Source organism: Sminthopsis crassicaudata, chromosome 4, assembly GCF_048593235.1.
Source record: "Sminthopsis crassicaudata isolate SCR6 chromosome 4, ASM4859323v1, whole genome shotgun sequence".
NCBI lineage: Eukaryota > Metazoa > Chordata > Mammalia > Dasyuromorphia > Dasyuridae > Sminthopsis > Sminthopsis crassicaudata.
In genome coordinates this window covers 370,646,964-370,672,925 of record NC_133620.1, presented here as the reverse complement: position 1 = coordinate 370,672,925, position 25,962 = coordinate 370,646,964, and the positions used below count along the sequence as shown (strand labels likewise).

Sequence of the window (25,962 nt, the reverse complement as noted above, 5' to 3'; positions counted from 1 at the left end):
ACAGGACACCTAGGCAGGGCCATACCTGAACTGTTCTCAAGGCTCTCCTGAAATCATGTGTTTTCTCAATTTCTGAAATAAACATGATAGACTTAGGAAGAAACCTCTGTTTTTGCCTGAGAGTAAGACGGTGTCTCCCTTTTGGGGGAAATCACTTCCCAGGCAGAAAATATTCTTCCTGCTAAAAGTCCATGATCTGATGGACAGCTAACAAGAAAGAATCTTCTAAAACTAGATGGAAAATTTATTGATATCCTCTCACTATATGAGAGAGCATAGAATTTAGCCATGAGACCAATTTGTTCTGTACTTCGTCCAAGGAGTTTGACTGTATATGGAAACTTAAAAGTTGACTTTCTCTAAAAATGTGTCAACTTATGTACTCAGTATCCTGGCAGCTGAGCCCTTTACACCCTCCCTAGCATTCAGCAGCAACAAAACTCCCATGTACTTGTAGTACAAAGCTGTTGCTAATGAAGTAACAAAGCTGGGGAGATACCTTCCCATTCAATGATAATCAAAACAGGGATGACCAGGCAATTGCTATAGTGAGTAAAAATCAACACACAGATGGTTTATGAGCTTGGCTGTTTTATCCTTCAATATGCAGAGAAACTCTAATTTCCCCAGCTTTCTTTAAGTTTCAATTAAAATATGACCACCTGCAAAGAAGCCTTTTCTAATCCCTTTTAATGCTAATACCATCCCTTCATTGCTTATCTCCAATTTATCCTGTATGTACATATCTAACAATCTCTCCATCCATCTGTCTGTCTAAATAATGTCTTCCCCATTAGACTGTGAGCATTATTTTTGCCTTTCTTTGTATTCACAATACTTAAAACTATGACTAACACTTGAGGCACTTGATAAATTCTTGTTTGACTTTATCATGGGACCAAAAGGACATCATGACATCAATTTCACCTAGGAGATAGCTCCTTAAAGGTGAATGCTAAGTTACCTTCTAGGTGAAAAGATGAGCCTAGGAAGTACCAATTCAGGATTTGTTATTTATAGTATAAATACTGAGCCAACTATTATTATTAGCATCATTAGATTCTCATCTTATTTTACTGAACAAATTATACTTTGCTGATAGAAAACAGAAAAATACAGCATGAATTTTAATCTGGCTGGGCTATTAGACGTATCCTCTAATGACCCCTTAGGTCAATTCTGTGGCCTTAAATCCATGCCATGAGAAGGTTGATTAAAAGAACTGTGAGTGTTACGCCTGGATAAGAGAAAACTAAGAAGAGATCATCACAGTCATCTTCAAGGACTTGAAAGGCTATTCCAAGGATGACAGAACAGACTTGTTCTGCTTGGCCTCAGAGAGTAAAATAAGAAACAACATATAGGACTTATAAGAAATAAAAAGCAGACAATGTCAAGAAAACCTTCTTAACAATTAGAGCAAATTGAAGGTGGCAATGGGCTGTCTTAGAAGATATTGGGCTCCTCTTTAGTACAGGTCTTCATGAAAAGGCTAAAGGCTCATTGGATGGGTTGTGGTAGAGATTTGGGGGGGGCAGGAAAGGAATAAATTGGATTAGATGGCTCCTGAGGCCCCTTTTTAACCCCTTTTAAAAAGTTACTCCAAATTAGGGTTCATAATAGTTACAGAATTTGACTTTAGCATTACTAACCAAAAGTGTCTAGCATTCCGTTATGTTAAGTCTTTTCTATTTCACAATATACAATTAATTTAGAACATGAATTTTTTATAGAACACGTATATAATCAAAGATCAACATATCTGTGTTATTATTTTTATTATTATTTAATAGATGATTCCAAAACATTTCACCATGCAGTTTTAGAAAGTGATCTAGTGCTCTTCTAGTAATATTCTGACTTTGTCCTTTTAATTTTAGAAATTACTTTGTCCCAAACCAGAGAGGATGCATGATTAGTTTTAATCTAGTCATTCTCTCTGCAAAGAATTCTTCGTCATTCATTCTGGCAGATATTTTAAAATAAATATTTTAATGGTACTTACATTGAAATTTTTTAAGGTTGATTAAGCCATGGTCTCTTATGATCCTAGAATGAAAAAAACCCCACAATATTTAGACATGATAATAAATGTGGTGTATCCTCCACCAAGGAAGGCAGGAAAGGGTAATGGATAGAGAGCTAGTCTCAATCAAAAATGGATCTAGTCATTTGGGTTCAAGTCACTTAACCTCTCAGTAATTCAGCCAACTCTGTAAGAAAAGAGATCTTAACTCCTTGGGTTCCAAGGACAAATTTAGCATTCCATGAACTTAAATATGAAAAAAAAAATTATAAATTCATTTTCACTAACCTCTAACTTAAATTTAGCATTTTTTGCAATTATTCAAAAATATGGTTCTGAGAAAAGATACATAGGCTTCACTACACTGCTCAAGGGGTCCATCTTGCAAAAAGTAGTTAAGAACTCTAAAACTATTAGTTGGCCAGCAGGTGCTAATTTGCCTTGCTAGAGGGAATTTTCTTGCTGGAGGGGAAAAAATTCACCAAAGTCCTAGCCCAATGTTTCCTAATGTATGGAAAAGCCAAAAAAAACTCCTTTGGGTTCTCAAAGATTAGACTACCTGAATGTGAGTTCTGGTATGTTTACCAATTGATTGGTTTGATTGATCAAAAGCTTCCAGGACAGGCTTGGCGATAGACTATATGTCTACTATCTGCAGATCTGCCTAACTAAGACCAGAAACCACTCTTGAAAACCAACTACTAATAGGATAGCTGTGATAAGCATTGATACTATCTAGATTAAATAAGAGAACTAATAAATACAGAAGTAATTTAATGTAGAGCACTGATTTCTATATACAGTATTTATTAGGTTAAAGACACTATATGAAGAGGTAAAGAATAAGGAAACTGAGTCCCCAAAAAAGTGAAGTTATTCTTTCCAAAGCTCTCTGAGCTAATGAATTGAGAACAATATCCAGAATCTGAAGTCTCTGATAAACTCAACTTTTCCATAAATCCTTTTTGCACTGTCCTGCCTTTACATTCCTGCAATACTTTTCCTTATCTTCACCTTTTGAAATTTTACCTGACTTTCAAAGGCCAATAGAAATTCCACTTGTTGCATCAAGTTTTTCTTGATTTCTCTCCCATCTCCTAAATCTAGATGTAATCTCTCCTCAGTGCAAATTTCACAATGCTTTGTACCTCTTACTGGATTTAATCATTCTGTATTCTAGTCCTTTGTGGTATCTGCTAGACTATCAACTCCTTGAGGAGAACAGGCTCTTATTTCTGAATCTTCCCTAATTTTACAATGCTCTGCACATATGCTTTGGTAAATGCTGGTTGCATCATATATTGTTTTCTTGTCTACAGATAGAGTAGTTGCTTAATAAATATTTGTCAAATGAATGAATCAATCTAGGACTGCATTTCCTGGGATAAGGGATGTGTACCTGCTACTTATGAGGAATGCATTCCAGGGCAGGAATACTGTGCTAAGTGAGAGTAAGGAAAACCACTCAAATCACTGAGGTATGCCATATTACTCATGAGAAGGTATGATTAACAGCAATTCTTTTACATAATGTTTTAAACTTTTTACAACAAACATTATTTACTTCCTGTTATGTGAAAGGCACTGTAGGTGCAAAGATGAACTATGAACCATTTCTTGCCTTCAAGGAGCTTCCATTCTACTAAGTGTGGCATTTACATAAATAAGTATAATACAAGATAGAAAGTGATGGAGGCAAAGGAAAGATCAAGACAAATTAACCTAAGAAAAGCTGATCTTCAGAGATGAGGCAGGCAGCATGTGACTGGCCCTTGGAAGATTTTGACAGAAGGGGATGAAGAAAAAGTGCATTTAAAAAGAGTTTAATATAGTGAAAAGGGCACTGGATATGGAACCATACTTGGTGTGACCTTGGAGTAAGTCTTTGGCCTTCATTCTCCTCTTTTGTAAAGGGAGAAGATGGGACTTCAACCCCTTCCAGCTCAAAATGCATGTCTTAGGGCCTAGCTATATGAGACATTTTGTGAGAATGCAGAGAAAGCCATTAAATATATTCCTGTGTAATCCTGGTTTAATGGAGGGAGCAGGATAGTGTGTGGCACACAGTCTGCCAGTGAACCATCAGAGGTTAATTAATGTCAGTGCTAAATGAGGCTAACACCAACATCTGAGCCTCAGCTCTAATCCCCATTCTCTATTACTCTTTGTCCCTAATTGTGTTTCAGGCAGAACAAAAGCTTGTCTTCTCAGGAACAATGAGTAGCTGTTTGCTATTTTAGAGCTTTCTAGCCCAGAGAGCATTCCTTTCCCACCAGGGGCACTGGGCAGATGGGACAAGTTCTAGAGGGAGGGCAACCCTAGGAGGCTCAGAGTCCCCTGCATGGGTGTTCTTCATTATTGTTTCCTGAGCTCCAACTCTAGTAAAGACCGTGTTAATCCACACTGTCTGTCTGTCTATCTCTGGTCACTCTCTCTCTGATAAAGTTCTTCCTTGAACAGATAGATGCACATACACTCCATACAATTTAGATCATCTAACCTAAAGCCATCATTAATCAGAGGTATGAGCTTTGGGGCCCAGAAAGAAGCAATAAGTCTAAGGGCTCAGTACAAAGGCATCAATCAATCAGCAATCATTTATGAAACATTCTTTGTGTGTCACATATTGCACTAGGCAACAAAGCTAAAAACCAAATGGTCCCTGCTCCCTAGGGAGAGACCAAGAGTTCTTCCCAGTTTACAAATAAGGAGACTGAGGCTTGAAGGTATTAAGTAACTTGACAGCAGTGACATAGCTTAGCAAGGGGACAGAACCAGGACTTGAACCCAGGTCTCCTAACTCCGAGTGCCCAGGACTCTCTCCACCCCACTGTTCAATCTCTGTAAGCAAAGTGGGTTCTAAATGCCTAAGTTTGTTTTGGGGTCTACTGGAACACAATCAGAGAGATACTCAGGAATTTGCCTCAAAATTTTCCAGTCTGAAATTCTTTTGAATGAAAGGCTCCTTATACAGAAGAGCGCTTGGTCATAAATGAGAGCATTTAGAAAACAAACAACAAAAAACCCCAATAACCCGTGCAACATAAACCCTCTTTCATTTAGCTCATGCTTCTCTTCAGGGGAGATCAAAACTGCACACCTGTATCATCTCCACTGTCATCATGACATTCCTATGAGGTTAGGAGGAAGTAAAAATGGAACGAGGATTATTATCCCTCTGACAGACGGGAAAATGGAGGCAGAGGGACTAGCCCAACGTCACAGAGTGAGTCATAGCACCAACGTGCCCCATGCATATTTCAATGTCAGGAGATTATAGTTGCTTGAGTAAACTTACTTTTTCCGCCTCTGCCTCTCCTTTAACCTGGAGTGATAGATATCTACCACAGCGATCTTCAGGGCTGAAAACACAAAAGCCATGACAAAAATAAATCTGTTATTCAACCTCCCTGGTCCTTGAAGTCCACGTGGGCAAATGATGCATACTTAATCACTAGACAGTTTATCTCTGGAAAAATGAAAATGTCCCTTAAAGTTCTCTAGCAGCAAATTCTAACCTAGGATCCCAGGCCTTCATGCCTTCTCCCACAGAGGTGCAAATTTGATTATTTGATAAGAGAAAAAATAATAATGGCATCATCTTTTTTGTAGAACTTTGCCTTCATCATTTTGACCATCTCTCTAAAGCAAAAGTTCAATTAAGTATATACACGACAAACATGAGAGTTGGATACCTTAAAGTAATGCAATAAAGTAATCATCAGTTTACCATTGTTTGTATTCTTACAAATCTACAAGTATTCATTAAACACCTTCTATGTAGCAGACACTGTGCTGAGTGCTGGGGAAATGAATGCAATGAATGGAGCAATGCCTGTTTGCAAGAGGATCATAGATGTGGAGCTGGAAGGGATTTTAAAAGCTATCTGGCCCAGCTCCCACATTTTAAATAAGGGGGAAACTGAGACCCATACAGGTTAAATGACGTGACAGATAGCTAAATGTCAAACGGTAGGATTTGAACCAAAGTTCTTTAAGTTTGTAGCTGGTACTCTTACCCATGAAAATGGGACTGATGTAAACTATGGTACAGTGAAGTTAGGAGATAATGTGGAGAGGACATGGAAAGGAGGACAGTATTTTCATCTGCACTGGGACATAGTTGGTTTAATATGGATCTTTTTTCCTCATATTAAAAGCTGCTTTTAATCACTTGAACCCCTCCCCTGATTTTGCTTACCACAATCCTTTTCTAAAATCTTCTGCGAAGCTATGGGGAAAAGAAAGACAAAGGGAAGCAAGAAAGGAAAAAGGTGCCATTGAATTTGTCCAGGGATCAGTACAGACTGTATTAGTACTAGGTTCCAATGCAAAATAGGGAACTGAATAATACAGTAATGTTCATCTATGAATTACTTTTGAGGCTAATTTGACATATCTTTTACTTCTCCCTATTTTATGGCCTTGCATTCATAAATCTATCTCTAGATAGACTCTATCTCTAATCATTTTTCCTCAAACCTAATTATATTTCTCCATCTACCCACTGGATATCTTCCCTTGAATTCCTGGTCATTCACCTTTAAGCTATCATCTAAAGTTGAACTCATCCATTCCAAATCGGTTCCTTCTCTTGATACCCATGTTTCTGTCAAAAGTATCCTTTTGGTGCCAGTAACCTAAAATCAAAACTTATCATTTTTTACTACTCCAAAAGTAGTTACTATGGCCTATTGCTTCTTCCTTTATACTGTATCTCATTCTTGCCTCCTCCTTTCCATTTCCATAATCATTATCCTAGATAAGGTGTTCATTAGCACATCTTAATTACTGAAGTAGTCTAATATTTGATCTCTTTCCTCCAGTCTCTCAATTTCCTAAAAGAGCTTCCATCATTTCATTCCCTTGTTCAAAACCTTTAGGAATTTCCCATTACTTGGAGGATAAACTCAAAACTCTTTAATTTCTCATTCAAAGCACTTCACAATGTGAATCTAATTTACTGCTTCAATCTATCTTCTACCATTCTCCCCAATAAATTCTTTGCTCCAGGCAGAATCACCTTCCTTTTCCTCCTTTTATCCTTGCCTCTGAAGATTCCTTTGTTCTAGCAGTTGTTCCCCATTGAATTCTGTCCATCTACACTAAGACTCAATGTCTTCTAGACTTCAGGAAAATATGAAAATTGCTTTCAGATATCTGAAGAGCTACCAGGAGAAAGAGATATTAATTTTAATTAGGCTGGCCTTATAGAGCCAATGAATGGAAGTTGTACAGAGATAGCCTTAGAACAATCAGAGCAGTCAATAAATAAATAAAAACAATTAGAGCTGCTCATAAATGAAATGACCTGTTTCCAAATGTCATAAGTTCTTCATCACTGTAGGTCTTCAAGCAGACGTTAGACCATCACTTGTCAGGAGGGATGCAGAAAGATTTTAATTCAAATTGAAATGGAAGACTTCTAAGGTCCCTCTCAAGTCCGAGTTCTCTAATTCCTCTATGTTAGCTTCCCTGATCTCTCAATCACACTGGAACCTTTTCTTCTCAAAACCCCTAATATTTACTTAGAGGCATTCAGGTAGCATAGTGAATAAAACATTAGGCTTGGAGTCAGGAAGAACTGAGTTCAAATCCTGCCTCAGACACTTTTTTTGCTATGTGACCTTGAGTCCTTTAATCATTGTCTGCCTTAAATTCTTCATCTGTAAAATGGAAATAATAATAGTACCCTTCTTATAGGAAGATTGTGAGGATCAAAAGATATTTGTAAAGCACTGTGCTAACTTTAAAAAGCTATATAAAAGCCAAATATTGTTGTGATTATTATTGCTACTACTGGAAACTTAGCCTTAACATTTTATAATGCTTCTTATTATAGGTTGCCTTTAACACTGACAAAGTTAGTTAATATTTTATATAAATACATCTTATATTAGAGCATAAATTAGTTGAAGATAAGATAAATATACTTTAGGTCTTTGTACCTTTAGGGTGTCTAATCCAGTACTATTGTCCATTGTGAGTCCTTCATAAATACATTATAAATGAATAAAAGAAAAAAGATAATTCTGTTACTTAATAACAACAGCTTTAAAAGGGAAAAAAAAAAAAGCTTGTGTAGAAAAGAGTCAACACCATTGTTCAACAGGTCCTTATTTTTCATTATCTATAGATTTAATTTCTGTTTTTTCTCTGTTTCCTATTACCATGGTTAAATGAGAGTGGAATGCTTATTTTGAAAGAGTCATATGTGAAATACCCTCAGTCTCAGATTTTTAAATTAGCAAGTCTCTAGAGAGGAAGAAAGCAGTTGGTAAAGAAAGACAAACTCTTGCCAACTCTAGAAAAAAATATGGGGAGCTAGGGTGGGGGAGGGTGATCATGTAACCAATCCATGCTACTCTGAATCATTCTTCTCATTTAGATTTCCATGGATTCTGAAGGCAACCTAAGGTTACATTTTCTGGGTAGGTCCTAGAAATATCTTGATGAATTAGTATCTCCTTAAATAAGCTTTGTGTGGGCTGGTGGGACTTTTTTTTTTTCCCTTCTTTTTTTTTTTTTTTTTTTTTTTTTTTTTGGCTTTAAGGGAGCCAACAGAGATTTTCTTGCCATTATTAAGTGCCAATGTATTCCCCAAAGAAACTGGGCTGGGCAGATGTCCTATCTTGAATGCTTTGAAAAACGATAATGCATTAAGCATTTAGAAAATGTTATCAGAATTAACAAACAATATACCAGCTTTTGGTGTGAGGAAAGACTTTCAGCTGTGTCTGTTGTTTTTTCCTTTCTTCCCAACACTGGAATCATTTCTTCCAATGGAATTGTCCTAGTTCAATGACACAGTTTGGTACAGTCCTCTCCCTAGAGACTAAGGAACTATGGTAAATTCAAATCACAATCCCTTTTTCTTCTCTTCTAAGGAAGTTGAAAGGCAAGCGCAAGTTAAGGTAATACAAACTTAGTCCATGACAGGAATGAGTCATCACTCAATATGCATTGGCACTTTAGTAATGGATTTTATAGTAGGAAAAAAATGTAGAGTGATCCAAAGAGAAAAACCAAGACCAGACCATATCATTAGATCTGCCAATTTGGAACCAAGGTGTATCCTCAAAACTAAGCTGCCAGGAAATAGTCAAAATAGTTGGCATTTACATAACTGAGATTTACAAAGCATTGTACATACATTATCTTTTGTGAGCCTTACAACAATCCTTTAAAGTAGGTAGTGGAAATATTATGTGCACTTTTTATATATGAGGAAAACAAGACAAGAAGTTCATGGTTCCACATCAGTAAGCAGAGGCAAGGTTGGAAGCCAGGACACTTCTGATACCAAGTCCAGCACACTTTTTATTATACCATACTCCTTAAGGATGTCAGAGAAATTGTTCTGGAGACAGCAAATAAGAAAGGAAAGAGTGTTTGGTAATAGGTATCTTCCATCGCTTCATCCTCAGGAAATTTTCAAAATTATAAAACAACTGCCTAAAAGATGTGTATGGATACAAATTAGTTCAGGAGTAAATGGACAGCAAGCCCTGAGACTCAGTCATGAGTATGTATCCACACAGCCCTCCTCTGTTCTGGTCCAAAAAGAAAGACATTCTGAGTTACCACAAAAGGCATCTGGAATTGTATTTTTAAACTTGTATCAGAGTTAAACAGTCCCTACAATAAGCACTTTGCAATTTGCAAAGAAAACACTGGACCCTGCCAGAACAGCTCTTCTACTTTTTGCCTTTGTGATTTTGTATATCAGTTACTGGCCTCCTCTGAGCTTGAATTTCCTCATTTATAAATATCATTAAAAATCCTTTAATAGTTTAAAAAAAAAAAAAAAAAAAAAGAAAAAGAAAAAAAGAAAAAAAAAGGGGGGGGGGGAGAAAGAGTAAGAGAGAGAGAGAGAACACACCATGCTTGAAGGAAGAAGCAAAACTGGGTTTTCATGCCCAGTTAGGATGGTCCCTAGTGGTGTGACTGGGAACCAAAGTGGAAAGAATACTGGGCTAGGAGTTAGAAGCAGACTTGGGTTCTATTCTCAGTTCAAACCTTTCCTAGTTATATGATTCTAAGTAATATAATTTCATTTCTCAAAACATCAATTTTCAATGACATGATGGTATACTTAGAGAACCCCCAAGACTCTGCTAAAAAGCTATTAGAAATAATTCAGAACTTTAGCAAAGTTGCAGGATACAAAATTAATCCACATAAATCCTCAGCATTTTGATACATTAACAACAATCCAACAGCAAGAGATACAAAGAGAAATTCCATTCAAAATAATGGTCGATATTATAAAATATTTGGGAATATATCTACCAAAGGAGAATCAGAAATTATATGAGCAAAATTACGAAACGCTTGCCACAAAAATAAAGTCAGATTTAAATAATTGGAAAGACATTGAGTACTCTTGGATAGGCTGAGCGAATATAATTAAGATGACAATATGCCCTAAACTAATCTATTTATTTAGTGCTATACCAATCAGACTCCCAAGAAACTATTTTAATGACCTAGAAAAAATAACAACAGAATTCATATGGAACAACAAAAGGTCGAGAATTTCAAGGGAAGTAATAAAAAAAAATTAAATGAAGGTGGTCTACCTGTACCTGATTTAGAACTGTATTATAAAGCAACAGTCACCAAAACCATTTGGTATTAGCTAAGAAATAGACTAGTTGATCAGTGGCATAGGTTAGGTTCACAGGGCAAGATAGTGAATAAAAATAGCAATCTAGTGTTTGACAAACCCAAAGATCCCAACTTCTGGGATAAGAATTCATTATTTGACAAAAACTGCTGGGAAAACTGGAAATTAGTATGGCAGAAACTAGGCATGGACCCATATTTAACACCACATACTAAGATTAGATCAAAATGGGTCCAAGATTTAGGCATAAAGAACGAAATCATAAATAAATTGGAGGAACATGGGATGGTTTACCTCTTGGACTTGTGGAGGAGGAAGGAGTTTGTGTCCAAGGGAGAACTAGAGACCATTATTGATCACAAAATAGAAAATTTTGATTACACTCAAATTAAAAAGTTTCTGCACAAACAAAACTAATGCAAACAAGATTAGAAGGAAAGAAACAAATTGGGGAAACATTTTTATAGTTAAAGGTTCTGATAAAGGCCTCATCTCCACAATATACAGAGAATTGACTTTAATTTATAAGAAATCAAGCCATTCTCCAATTGATAAATGGTCAAAGGATATGAACAATTTTCAGATGATGAAATTAAAACTATTTCCACCCATATGAAAGAGTGCTCCAAATCACTATTGATCAGAGAAATGCAAATTAAGATATCATTACACACCTGTCAGATTGGCTAAGATGACAGGAACAAAGAACGATGAATGTTGGAGGGGCTGTAGGAAAACTGGGACACTGATGCATTGTTGGTGGAGTTGTGAAAGAATCCAACCATTCTGGAGAGCAATTTGGAATTATGCCCAAAAAGTTATCAAAATGTGCATACCCTTTGACCCAGCCATACTACTACTGGGCTTATACCCCAAGGAACTACTAAAGAAGGGAAAGGGTCCTGTATGTGCCAAAATGTTTGTGGCAGCCCTTTTCATAGTGGCTAGAAACTAGAAAATGAATGGATGTCCATCAATTGGAGAATGGTTGGGTAAATTATGGTATATGAATGTTATGGAATATTATTGTTCTGTAAGAAATGACCAACAGGAGGAATACAGAGAGGCTTGGAGAGACTTACATCAACTGATGCTGAGTGAAACGAGTAGAACTAGGGGATCATTATACACTTCAACAATGATACTGTATAAGGATGTATTCTGATGGAAGTGGATATCTTCAACATAGAGAAGAGCTAATCCAATTCCAATTGATCAATGATGGACAGAATCAGCTACATCCAGAAAAGGATCACTGGGAAATGAGTGTAAACTGTGAGCATTGGTTTTTGTTTTGTTTTGTTTTGTTTCTCTTCCCAGATTATTTTTACCTTGCGAATCCAATTCTTCCTTTGCAACAACAACAACAAAATTCGGTTCTGCACATATATATTGTACCTAGGATACACTATAAGATATTTAATATGTATGGGAATGTCTGCCATCTCGGGGTGGGGGTGGAGGAAGGAGGGGAAAAACTCGGAACAGAAGGGAGTACAAGGGATAATGTTGTAAAAAAAAAAAAAAAAATTTACCTATGCATATGTACTGTCAAAGAAAATGTTATAATTATAAAAATTAATTTAAAAAAAATCAATTTTCTCACCTGACTGTGTTGTTGCATTAACCATTTCAAAGGAATTGATTATGGAGAACATTTTGTAATTCTCAAGGTGAACTATAATGACCATTATACCTGAATTAACAAAAAAAATTCAAAGATTTCATTGATGGCTCATTTTTTTCTTACTGGCAGGCTGCTTTCCTTCAGGCTTTTGTCCTGGGTGACCCATTGGCCTGAGTTCCTCTCTCCCTGGGCAGGCACATGGTTTCTTGTGCTGCTGTGACAAATGGTGACTCTCTTCTTCCAAAGTGGTCCCAAGACTTGCCCTTCCCCCAGACATCATGAAAGCTTGACAAAGTATTAGTCTTACTTTTCTTTCTAAATTTCATGGCTTAAGGATATTTTAGAAGACATATTAAATACGATCCTTCTATCTAAAAATTTATATGAGAACTCCCATAAAATAATGGTGTTGAAATATAAGAATAATGTTCCTATCATCACTTTCAATGTTATGCTGACATAAATGATTAATAATAATAATAATAACTCATTTATCTAGTACTTTGAGTAGTAGATTAAGTTTGCAAAGTGCTTTATATAAAATGATCTCATTTGAATCTCACAACAGACACATGCTAAGAACCATGTGACTTTTCTATCTGACTCGAAACTGAAGCTTTCTTTGGGTGCTGTCTCCCCAATTAGAATGTGAGGGTAAGAGCTCACATTTGTATTTTGCCTGTGGTTTTTATTTGTATTTCCAGTGCTTAGTATAATGTTTTGCACAGAGCTAAGTACTTAATAAATTATTTCTTCATTCAGATAGAATAACCCCTGTTTCACAGATGGGGAAACTAAGGCTAAGAGATATTAAGTGACTTGGCCAAAATCACAGAATTAGGATCAGAGAGAGAATTCAAACTTAGGTCTTCCTGATCCTAATTCAGATACTTGTGACATTCTACCACATACATGATCTCTTCACTCCATACATATATACATACATATTCTCATTATACACATGGGAACATGTGGTTGAAATAAAGTCAGATTTAATAAAATCAAGGCATTTTTAATGATGTTTTACTGTATTTCCCATTAGGTTGGGCACACTTAGGGAAGCTCACAGCTTAAGACAGAAAGAAGAATAAGGGTAACGAGTTCAGCCATCTGACAAATTCTTTTCTTTATTCTTTTAACTTCCAAGACACTAACCTACCATATTATTTTCTGGGATCTGTGTGGGAAGGACTTCATGAAAAAACATAAAGAGATTGTATTAGAAAAATTCTATAAATACTGGTGATAATCGGCCCTGTTATTTGATCATCTCAGTAAAGTTGAAACTTGTACAACTGGCTTTAGGGAAGGAAAAAAAAATAAAAGAGAAGAAAGAGAATGCACAGGCCAGAAATAAATGGGAAGAGGGGAAAAACTGAAATCCACTCAGAGTAAAATTCATATTCAAAGCCAACTCTTTTCTTTATAAATTACATTCAGAGGGATGCGACTGATTACAAGATCTTAAATAACTCAGAGACTACCACAGTAATGCAAGCAGAATAGCAAAGAGAAGAGAGACAAAGTCAAGTATAAGAATGACTGCTTCAAGGTTTTTCCTTAAAACAGCTAGGAGAGAGGGAGAAAGAGCAAAAAAGCCAGACAGACTGCTGAAAAAAACCAAATACCATCACTTAACAAGCAATACACACTGATGCAAGACAGCTGAAATCCCCACTTTGGAGAAAGAGCAGTCTCTGATCACATGGGTGACCAATGGTGAAGGTTTTTAAATCACTGGCCTGAAAATATTTTAAGAGGTGGGCAGAAGTCAGAGGCATTCCTGCCCACTACATTATATTTCTGAGACTGTTCAAAATAGCAGACAACATGCTTCTATGTTTCTGACAGCAGGCACTTATTACTTGCCTGAGGGAGGTGGGGTGTTGGGGAAGGAGAGGAACTGACTTGATGGCCCCAGAGTAGCCAGACCAATTATAATCTCTGTTGCAATCACAGCAGTAGAAACCTGTGGGTCAGGTATTCCCTGGAAGAAGGGGGAAAAGCTTCTTTAGTCTTTTCCTCCGTGACCTCCCTTCTCAAGATGCATGCCATTAATATGATGTGAACCAATGGTATGATTAAATGAATAAAAGCTCCGGTCTTGGCTCATTCCCTCACAATAGGACCTTAGGCAAATCGCTAGTGTGAGTGGGTGTGGGTGAGTGTGTGTGTCTCTCTCCCCTTCTATGAAATGGTTTTTTAAATACCTAATCCTACATCACAGGAATGTTGTAAGGTTATATGAGGCAACTAATGTGAGAGATTTCTTTGGAAAAGCCACAAAAATCCAAGAAATGTATAATATGCCTATAATGCTTTAGACACAAAACCAACAAATTATCAACAAGGGTGAAGTATTGTCAACAGATGAATGGATGAATGGACTATAGAGGCCCAGGCTGGATCTCTTAGTGCTAACACACAGGAAGAAGGAATGGACAGATAGGCGGTACAATGGACAAACCATAAGAAAGACTTATCTTTCTGAGTTCAAATATGGCCTCAGACACTTCCTAGCTGTGTGATCCTGGGCAAATTACCTATTCCTGTTTGCCTTAGTTCACCTGTAAAATGGGCTGAAGAAGGAAATGGAGAACTACTCTAGTATCTTTGCTAAAAAAAAACAAAAAAAAAAAAAACAAAACCCAAAATGAAGTCTTGAAAAGTAGAACATGACCAAAATGACTGAATATAGTAACAAAGATTAGAGACACTGATCATAGCGGACAGAAGAAAACTTGAGGTCTATGTCTTGGGGAAACAATCTTGCTAAATGTCTGTTTCTCAAATAGGAGAAAGGTAACCCAATATTGGAAGAATCCTTTGGAATTCTATTGAAAAAATCATTCTTGCCTACACTTTGAGGAACTGGTAGTGGCAATGGAAGATGCTACATCCAGTACTTGGGAACTCACAAATGCAAAAGTTTCATGAAAGGGTACTAACACAGGAAAAGGCTTATCATGGATAAGAAGTTAATCTTAAAGAGCATAGTAATCTTAAAGAAAGAATCTTAAAGAACATGGAATCATAGGAAGGAAAGCTAAAGATCTCCTGTGTTATATCTTCATAAAGCAATAAGGGCTTCCCTCTTGGTAAAAGATGGGACCATAGTAAGTCCTACAATCTTCTTTCCCTCATTCTCTAAACCAGGGGTTCTCAAACTACAGCCCGCAGGCCAGATGCAGTCCGCTGTATTATGGCAAATGGGCTGAGGGGCTGAGACAGTGTGAGATTTTGTCCGGCCCTCCCACAGTCTGAGGGACAGTGAACTGGCCCCCTATTTAAAAAGTTTGAGGACCACTGTTAAACTGTTTGCAGATGGGTCTTATTGCTCCATTTCCAGAATCAAAAGATCATAGATCTAATTGAGTTAGAAGTGTCTAGAGAGGCCATCTTGGATTCCTACCTTCTCATTTTATAGAGGAAGAAACTGAGTGAGCCCCATGGAAATTAAGCCCAAGGTCACAGAAGCAGTAATTGGGATTTGAACCAAGTCCCACTCCACTCCAGAGGCAGCACCCTTTCCATTCCATCACACATTCCCTCATTAGTCCTTTCTTAAAGATCTTCCTAAAGAGGCTAAGATGCAATTAATTGTCCCTCCATTGTGAACCAGACCTCCACAATGGAACATACAGTTTGTTTTTATTAAATAATAGTATGTGGCATTTAGATATTGCTTCTTAATCTTTGCAAAGACCTCTGTATATGTCATCTTATCAGTTCATCACAATCCTGTGAGATAGGTATTACTAGCACTACATTTTTACAGATGAGGAAACTGAGGATCAGAGAGATAAAGATTCTTTCTCACGATCACAGAGTTACTTTAATAGTTCTTCCTCACACAGGCCATCATTCTTTCCAAGAGACTGTCTACAATAAACTCCATGAGTAAAAACTCCATGAATCAAAGTCTTTGTTGGGGTACCACAAGGGGTAGCTTGGTTTGGAGGCATCAGCTATTCTTCCACAGGCCACCAAGTTACTCCTTTTAAGTACTGATGCGTGGGAAAATTTAAAAGGGATGCATTTAACACTAACTAAAATTGCATAATGGGGTAAAGCAAAGGTAATAAAGCCACTTTAGGTTATGTACCATCTTTTTATCCAAAGCACACACGCTGACTAATCAATGTCACCTTTCTTTATTAGCAGCAAAGGGACGAAAGGGAGGTTCCAGTGGCTCACCTAAGATCATTTAATGAGTCAGAGGCAAGACTGGGGCAAGGCCATAGTGTCTCTATTTCCACTGCAGTCACAGGGCCATGGTAGCTCTCGCTTCCCATTATCCTTCACCTATCTTTGGAAACCTCCCTCAGCTTCTCTTGTCCTTTTTGTCTTGTATTCCTGTTATGTGTTGGGAGGAATGAAACTGCACAGAGGAGCTCTCCTCATGCTGTGCCAGGGGAGGAGTCATTTCCCAGCCCACTGACCCCCTAAAACAGACACTATGTCCTGCTGCCTCTCAACTTCTTTATAGTCCAAGCATCCTTCAGAAGTGCCACAGCTGAAGAGCCTGAGTCTGCCAAGTCACTTAGAGACCACCATGAAGGGTATAGAAAAGAGACATGGAACTAACTGAGGAGTCCAGAAGGCACAGGCTCAGGTCCTGCCTCAGACACTCCCTGGCTGTGTGACCCTGGACAAGGCAACCCCAATTGTCTCTCTGCTCCCCCCAAAAGATCTGCTATGCATTGGTAGAAGGAGTTCCCTATACTAATGAAACCCTAGGTCCAGCTCCTATCCTAGTCCTTCAATGTGTCCATCACTGTGCTGCATGCTGAAAAGTAGTGAGTAAGAGAAGGCAGGAACCTTCCACTGGAAGATGGATTGGGAATCAATTAGGTTTCTTTTAACCTTACTCATTTTAACCTGTTAATTGCAGTTCTGACAATCTCATGTCCAGAAGAGGCTAACAGTAAATCCTATGGATTCTCAGAATGGTAAATCAAATGAAAAACCAAACACAGTCCACTGTCACTGTGGCTGCCTTGTGAAAGAAAGGCTCATTCAGGAGCAGCCACTAGTTGCAAAGTCAGGAAGACATGGGGTTCAAGTTTTATTCCAGATGCTGACTAGCTGTGTAATCCTGGGCAAGTCACTTAATCTCTACATGCCTCAGGCTGTTCCTGTAAAATGAGGTTGAATATGAAGGCCTCTCAGGTCCTTTCCAGCTCTAAATCTATGATCCAAACACAGCAGCAAGCCCCACTCTCATTAACTCCCATTCACATCATGTTTTAAAGTCTGCAATTTTCCACACAATAATTCTATAAATTCCCTTATAAAGGGTATCATAAGCCCCACCATATAGAAGCACAGAGAGATTATGTGTCTTTAGTGACACAATTAGTAAGGAAGAAGTGGACTCCAGAGCTCCTGGGTCTAGTGCTCCACCCACCCCACCTCACATCATAAAGTCAGACTTGTGCCTTCCAGGGGTTCAGGTTTCTAAAGAGCATCTTGCAGAAGACGTTTTCTACAAGGCTGCCCTCTTGTAACATGGTATCCCAGCAAAAAGGGCTATAAGCCAGGCAGTACATGAGGTTCTAACTAAAGTTGATTTGGAAGAGGGATTTTGGAAGAAGGAACCCCAGAGGAGGTGAGAAAGAGCAATGTCATGAATCACTGAGACTGAAAAGGAAAAGATACTGATGGATAAGATAGAACAAATACAAGGAAGGTGACAAGCCCCAAAATGACTGGCTGTTAAGCTTTCCTCTTTTAGTTGAAACTGACTCACTTCGTCTTTCTGCAAAGTCGTGTGGGAGGGAAGAGGAGGGAAAGAAATTGCCAAGAAAACCTCTAAGGTAATATGTTGAGAAAATTTTTTTTAAGTTAAAATTTTCATGGAGGCTCTCTTGGTCACAGATAGACTCTATCAAATTCCTAGGGTGCCCCCCTAGAATGAGCAGAATCAAGACATCCTCTCAGTGACAGAATAGGCTTTAGTTTAAAATGAAAAAGTGATTTAGGATTCAAGAAAGATCTTCAGATTAGAGCTGGTCATCTAGCTCAAAGGGATATTTATTTACCTCATGTGTATTTTGTAATTTTTCATCTGGGTTTATGTGGGAATCTTCCCCTCCTTCCTAATAAAATGGAAGCTCTCAAGAATTGTTTTATCCCTGGTCCTCTACAACTTAACAATGCCAGCACACTGTGAACCTCTTAACAAATGCCTGTTGATTGATGAATTGGGTGATGTTTTCTCCTCCAAGAGGATGTAAGTGTCTACAGAGCAGGGACCTATGTGTCCCCAACATCTAGCAGAGCATCTTGGGTATAACCTAAAAGTCTGCTGAATTGAATTCCTTCTAAGATAGGATAATCAAGGATTAGAATGCTTAAATGACCTGCCCAAAGTCACAAAAAGTTGGGGTTGGGAATGATGACAACAAATCCAGTGTCCCACCTGGCTGCTTCTTCCCACTTAAGGAATGGCTTAAAAGGAAATGGGTAGTCTAGCTGTGTGACCCTGGGCAAGTCACTTAACTCCAATTGCTGCAGCAAAAAAAAAAAAAAAAAAAAAAAAAAAAAGGAAATGGGTAAAAGAACACTGACAAAAAGTGAAGAAACTGAATGGAATTTGTCCTTGTTATTTATTAGCCGTATCCTGTTGGACTTTGGATTGTTGAGGAAGAGCACAATGATGCTTGCAGTTTTTTTGAATATGCAATTCATCATGGATGGTCAGGAAAAGAAAAGGGACAGTATCTCCCATTCTTTAGGGCCCTTTGGGATTCACAGTTTAAGTAATCAGAAAAAGGCAGAAACAAATTATAGGAAATTGGGGCAAAAACTCTAGAGATGTAAGCAAAAGGGTATGGAAAATTCAACAGTATTTGTTGTTCCCTAAAGGCTCCTCTCAGCCAAGAGGAAGACCATACAACTAGTGATACAGGAGGTTTCAAACCCTGTCCACAGGATGATTCACTCCACCTTCCTCAAGGCCTTACTCAGCCTTTGGCCAAGAATATAAAATGGGAGCATCTGGATTTGAATCCTACCTCTCTGGCTTCCTACCTGCATGACTTTAGGCAACTCATTTTAGAGAGCTAGCCCCTTCACCATCCAGGTGGCCATTTGATGATTAGATGGTGAATCTTTTTGATCACAGATACTCATAAAGATGTTCTACTAAGGAGGAAAAGATTGCAACTGGTGTAGGTGGAGGGAGTACTCACACTGATGGAATTACGGATCCCTAAAGTAAAGTAAAGTTATAATTTAGATCAAGTAGCAAGAGAGACACAGTCTAGGTCCTCATCTGTAAAATGTAGGGATCAGATCAGATGCTCTTTAAGATGCCTTTTGTTCCTACATCTATAATCAGAGGATTTTGACCAAAAGCTTCCCAAACTCACCATGTAAAATGTCTGAGTCATCTTCGACAAAATCAATATCTCTCAAGTCCCATTCTGCATAATTGTCAAACTCCTGTGAAAACAGACACAAAGCCCCAGCCCAACCCCATCCACTTGAGTTAATTATTTAAGTTTGGACAGGATCCCAAAGGAGATAGTATTAAGTAGAGCACCTATTACAAGCATACTACATAGCAAGAAGCTAGAATAGCCTTTTTTAAGTAATTAATAGTAAAGTAAAGGGAATCTGGGGATGGGATACGGGTGTTACCCAGAAAAAAAAAGAAAAAAAACACTTAGCAATGGTAACATAAAAGCAAGTACTCCTGAGAATTCCAAAGGAAATAATCAAGAGAAGCCAAACATAAGCAGTTTAGTTTCAAAAATAAAATTGAAGCCCACACCCTGCAGCAAACCCCCAGGGTGCTAAATGCCAAGGTAACAATGTCAGCTTTAATTTGTTCCCTGAAAGCTGTGCTCCTCTGTTATACTATGTGTTGGCAATGTACATAAAAGGCAATGCTAGTTGTGTTGATGGGTTGGTTCACAAGCTAAATGAATGAGTGGTAAGGGCAGTTAAAGTATGATCAGACACCACAGATGTAATAGGAAGTCCTAAGGTCAGGACCATTTAATGGCAGGTCAATAAAGTTTAAGAGGGAATCTGCAAGATTATTAAATGTCGTGCTTAGAGATGTCACAGCTTAAAGAGGACCCTGAGGTCTCAAAGGAGTATTTTCATTCTGGCAGATCCCATCATGTTGGAAAAACTTCAAATACAAGTCAAGAAGCAGAGAGAAAGACAGACAGAGAGAGAGAAAAAGAGACACAGACACAAACAGTAAAGACAGACAGAAAGAAAAAGATAGAAAAGAACAGAGAGAAAGGAGAGGAAGAAAAGAGAGGGAGAAGAAGAAAGAAAGGGACAAAGAGTATGTGTATAATCCAGGAATCAACCAGGCTAGCCCTATCACCATTCAAGTGAGTGCATTTGGTCATTTGGTAACTGGATGGTAAATCTTTTTGAACACAGATATTCATAAAAATTTTCCTCTACAGAGAAAAGGATCGTAATCTGTACTGCTAGAAGGAGTGATTACATTGATGATATTATGCATCTGTAAAGTAATACAAGACTATAATTTAGATGAATTAGCAAAATGGCAACAGCATGAGCTGCTGGACCCCTTTTGCTTCCATGGTTCTTAAATTATGTCAAAATTCATTCTTATAAGCAAATATGGTTTTATATACATTTTTTTTGGATCAGGCCTATGATTTAATTAGTGTGGGGAACTTTCAATGGAGAAACTCCTTCATACAAATCAGATCAGCACATCCTTTGTCATTTATTGTCTCAGAGAATTGCCAAGGCCACTGAAAAGTTAAGTATAACATAACCAGAAGTGGACTCTATGCCTAAGACTTCCTATCCAGCTCTGTAGCTCTTTATCCTTCTGCCCCTGCCTAATAGAGAAAAGGCCTTTAGGAAATGTTTATTGAACTGAATTAGTGTGAAGACAGTAATGACTACTTTTACTACAACATAAGTGAGGCTGTCATGTGTAATAGAAAGGGAAGTCAAAGGATGGCCAGCCTACACTTCCCCAATGGGAATTTCCAATACATACATGTGAAAATGCATTCCCCTGAGTTTCTTGAGGACAGCCCACTCTCAGGCCTGCCCAACTACCAGGTTTGAAGTCAGAGTTCTCAACTGAAGCAAATCCTGTCTTTGTGCCCAAAGAAAAGTTAAGTTTTCCTACCTCAATGAAGTCTGCCCGGGCTGGCATATACCCTGCCATGTCCCGAGAAAGCAGCGAATCAAAGGCAGGCCTTGGAGGATCATCAGTAGCTGAAAGAGTATGAAGTTACATATTAACACACACACACACACACACACACACACACACACACACACACACACACACACACACACAAAAGAAAGCAAAAAGAAATTATTCAGAAGGGGATGCAAAAAGCACAATTTGTTACTACTTTGTTAAAATACACGATGTTTAAAAATCACATCATAAAAATTTACAACTTCTACAATCCTTTTTTAAATTTTTACTACCAGTGCCAAATTCTCTCTCCTTCCATCTCTTCCTCTACCCATTGAAAAGGCAAGATTCAACCCTCTTTTTGAGTTTTTCTAAGTATATCAAAATACTGATGACTATTAACTGTATAATAGGAATTGGGACTGGACCTGTAATTTCATTAGCAAAGGGAATTCTTGAACAAGAAAACTCCATCAATGCAAATTGCACCTTCTCCAAAATGTATACTCTCAGAAAGTTAGCAAAAACACTAAGAGGTTACTGTCTTGCCCAGGGGTCTGGGCAAGTTATTATATGTTAGAGGGGAATGTGAACCCAGTCAGAATTTAGGATTTTAATCACTTAACAAAACAGTTGTATGAATTTGTAACTATGCCTAAAGGGTTAGAAAACTGTGCATACACCTTTGGTCCAGCAGTGCCATTACTGGGTCTGTATTCCAAAGAAATCATAAAAGAGGGGACATGTGCAAAATGTTTGCAGCAGCTCCTTTTGTGGTAGCAAAGAATTGGAAAATGAGTAGATGCCCATCAATTGGGGAATGGCTGAATAAGTTACACTATATGAAAGTAATGGAATATTACTGTTCTATAAAAAAATGAGGAACGGGCTGATTTTAGAAAGGCCTGGAAAGACTTATATGAACTAATGCTGAGTGAAACAAGCAGAACCAGGAAAACACTGTTCACAGCAATAACAAAACTGTGTGATCAACTATGATGGACTTGCTTTTTCTCAGTAGTTCAATGATCTAAAACAATCCCAATAAACATTGGATTAAAAATGTTTATGACTTTCTATGTTCCACTCAATGAGCTCAGAGAGAAAAGTACGGAGACTGAACGTAAATCAACACATGCTATGTTCACTTTTTTTTTCTTCTATATTTTTTCTCTGGTAGTTTTTCCTTTTTGTTCTGATTTTTCTCTCCCAACATGATTTATAAGGAAATATGTAAAAAAAAAAAAAAAAAAAAATGAATCTACATCTATAACCATCAAAAAAATTGTTTCTACATGTAACTGGGGAAAATTAAAAAAAAAAAAGAGTTGCATGAGAAAACAACACAAATAGTAACACAACACCAAGAAGGGATGTACAACAGATAAGATCAAGAAATGCTCAAGAATAAATGAAAAAATAAAGAATCTTTATGTTCCTCCTCACTTCAACTACTTCAGCACAGTAATGTTTTTATTCAACACATTTTAAACATTCTTTAGCAAATCCACTTAGGAAACCTTAGGGAGAATCCCTACGAATTTTTCATTTAAACACTAAATGTGAGGAAGAAAACTTTTATAATATTCTCCAACCCAAAATATTCTCCAGACCCAAATATTCACTCTTCTTCCTCATGTTCCTCACTCTGTAGAACAATTCCCAATTTACTGATCTCAGATGAATATTATTGAATTTCCTTTTCATTTTCCATTGATTATAAAGCTCTGAATCAAACAGCTATAAAGCTGTGGCTGAGGCACTTTGAGGCTAGGAGTGGGGGTGTGGCAGAGGAGAGAAATACGCTGGTATCTTGTTACTCTTGTACTTTAAGCCATTGAGAAGCAATGCCCATTCATAATTCATCATGTTTTTAGTTATGCTTATAAAGGGGCCCAGGAGTCCCTAAGCCACAACAAACTAAAAATACATTATAAAGAAAAGCCACCTTTACTGGTACCGACAAAGACAATGCATTGCCACATGGCATTAGTATTGGATGATTAATAATCAAACACAGTGCATGTCCATAATGTGCCTCTCAAAATAAACTCTGCAGGGGACACGCCAACAGCCTTGTCCTCATGATGGCCCAGTGAGGTGGGTCACTTTTTTTCAGGTCTCATCTTACGGATGCAGTCACTGAAGATAATTGATATACCTGATGGGGTTCAACAAGTAGGCGTGGAAGGGCAAACAGGACTTAGGCTCCCTGACTCCCAAGCAAGCATTCTATCCACAGAGATGTGGCCCCTCCCTGCCACCTCATGGTATCGGTTCTGAACAAGTGCCCTGGCCAACTCCACCTTTCTCTCTCATCAGGCTCTCCCAAGTCCCGGAGCAGTCAGTCATCCAACCATTATTATCCGTGATTGCCAGAGAACAGGCTGTGGGACAAGCCCAGTGTCCTTTGCAACACTAGGCAGACACTTACACTGGAATGGAATAGCTGTATCGGCAGTTTTCGCCTCCTCTGCTTGCTTGAGGTTGAGCAGGGTAGAAGCAAAAAGAGGATTGTTGATGAAATGTTTCATGTAGTGTTTCTCACATTCTTCCTTGGTCTTGGTGCACATCTGATTGGCCACATCCTGCCTAGAGGGAGGAGGGGGGGGAAACTGTATATTGGGGGGTGAAGTGGTAAGGGGCCTTTCAATTGTGGATAACTTTAGGCAGCACAGTCTGCTCTTGCCTTTTTTAAAGTCATACCTATCAGAGGACTGAATCTGACACCAGCTGTCCCAAACTAGCATATAAGAGGCCGCAGCAGATAAATGAGACAGGTAGACATCTGATCTGAATCCAACTTGAACTTTGTAATTTAGCCAGTTGAGAAATACAAGCAGAGGACTAGAAGTCCTCACTTTACTACCACTTATAATGTTACTTACTAACCCTAGCCCTAAAAATCTGGGCCCAGTGACTTGCCACTAAGGAAAGAATCATTACCCAAAGATGGACAGCTCTGCTGCTTGGATTTCCTTTTCTGACTGCACTGGGATGAAAGGGATATCACCAACCTTACCCCATTTCATTTGGGACTGCACTGGGGTAGGGAATAGGGAAAAAGATGATGAAAGGATTAACTCAAACCTGCTTTGAAGGAGGAGAAAAATATGAAGGACAAGTCAAAGCCAGCCAATAAAATTCTCAAGAACAGACACCACCTTTTCACTCTTACCATTCCAAATAATACTAGAACCACAAGAGCAACTCAATAGAATGTAAGTTCTTTGAGGATATAATATTTCCATTTTTGTCTTTATATCATCAGCATCTTCTAGAATATCATCTAGGGGTTCTCAAACTATGGCCCGTGGGCCAGATGCGGCCCAGTGAGGACGTTTATGTGGCCCGCCGGGTTATGGCAAATGGGCTGAGGGGCGGAGACAGAGTGTGAGTTTTTGTTTTTACTATAGTCCGGCCCTCCCACAGTCTGAGGGACAGTGAACTGGCCCCTTATTTTAAAAGTTTGAAGACCACTGTTCTAGAACTTTGTTTGGCGCATACTTAGTATTTAATAAATCCTCATTACTCAAATGGGCACTTGATTAAAAAAAGTTGCAGAATAAATTAATTTTTGAAGAAAGAAGAATCTGGGAACTATTGCGAAGCCTTCAGCCTTTACACAGAAGCATTGAAGTCAGCAGACCAGATAATAAGTCTGAGCTTATTATCTCAAGAAAAAGACCTTGCATGCTGGACAGTTCTGTCCAACACAACCCAGGACCACAGCCTGAGAGTAGTGAAAAAATTTTAACTCCACTAAGGAATTTGTGGAAATTGAATCACCAAAAAGTGAGAAAGATCTACCCCAAGAGTCCGACTCCCTTAAATGAGATTCAGCCTTGTAAAGCACAGGAGGAGTTGTAAAAACAGACAGAAAAATGACCTGTTTAAGAAAATGAAACTCCCCTTATGTTCAGAAAAGAAAAGTCAATGCTTTTTGTGAGAATGTAATCAAACAAATGTTATATAGATCCCCTTAAGCATCCTAATTCACTCTGTGAGTTCATCCATCAGCAAGGCACAGAAGGAAACTAGAATAGTAGTAATGGTAACAATAATAACAATCACAACAAAAATAGCTCTCTCATTTATATAGAATTTTAACGTTTGCAAAGTACACATGTCCTTTCATTTCATCCTCACAACAACCCTGTGAGGTGGTAGTTGTTGTTTAGTTGAATCTGACTCTTCAGACTGTCCATGGAATTTTCTTTGTAGATACTGGAGTTATTGGCCATGTCCTTCTCCAGGGGATTAAGGCAAAAAAAAAAAGGTTAAATGATTTGGCCAGGGTCAAATGCCTAGGAAGATGCTATTATTTACCTCTATGTTACAGATGAAAAAAGTGAGGGTGAGAGAGATTAAATGATTTCTCAGGATCATGCAGCTTGCTATGTATCTGAGGCAGGATTTGAATTCGGGTTCTCCTGATTCCCAATCTAGCACTTTCTCTACTGCCTCAGGGAAGGAAGCCAGAGCAAAGTTCCAAGCAGCCAGAAGCTTGCTTCCAGGAC

General features: G+C 38.1%; 1 protein-coding gene across 12 annotated transcripts in view; it reads right to left on the bottom strand.

The window, feature by feature from the left end:
• Positions 1 to 25,962, bottom strand: part of TADA2A (transcriptional adaptor 2A) — an 88,101-nt gene that overhangs the window by 28,972 nt on the left and 33,167 nt on the right. For all 12 annotated transcript variants that reach the window (XR_012481280.1, XR_012481281.1, XM_074262079.1 and 9 more), the window contains 5 exons: positions 23,877 to 24,034; positions 21,425 to 21,513; positions 19,659 to 19,731; positions 5,325 to 5,388; positions 2,006 to 2,049 (listed from right to left, as the gene is read on the bottom strand). Coding sequence is in view for 10 of the 12 variants with exons in the window: in XM_074262079.1 (XP_074118180.1) it covers positions 2,006 to 2,049; positions 5,325 to 5,388; positions 19,659 to 19,731; positions 21,425 to 21,513; positions 23,877 to 24,034 (428 nt within the window). In the remaining 2 variants the exon portion in view is untranslated. The remainder of the gene's footprint in view (positions 1 to 2,005; positions 2,050 to 5,324; positions 5,389 to 19,658; positions 19,732 to 21,424; positions 21,514 to 23,876; positions 24,035 to 25,962) is intronic.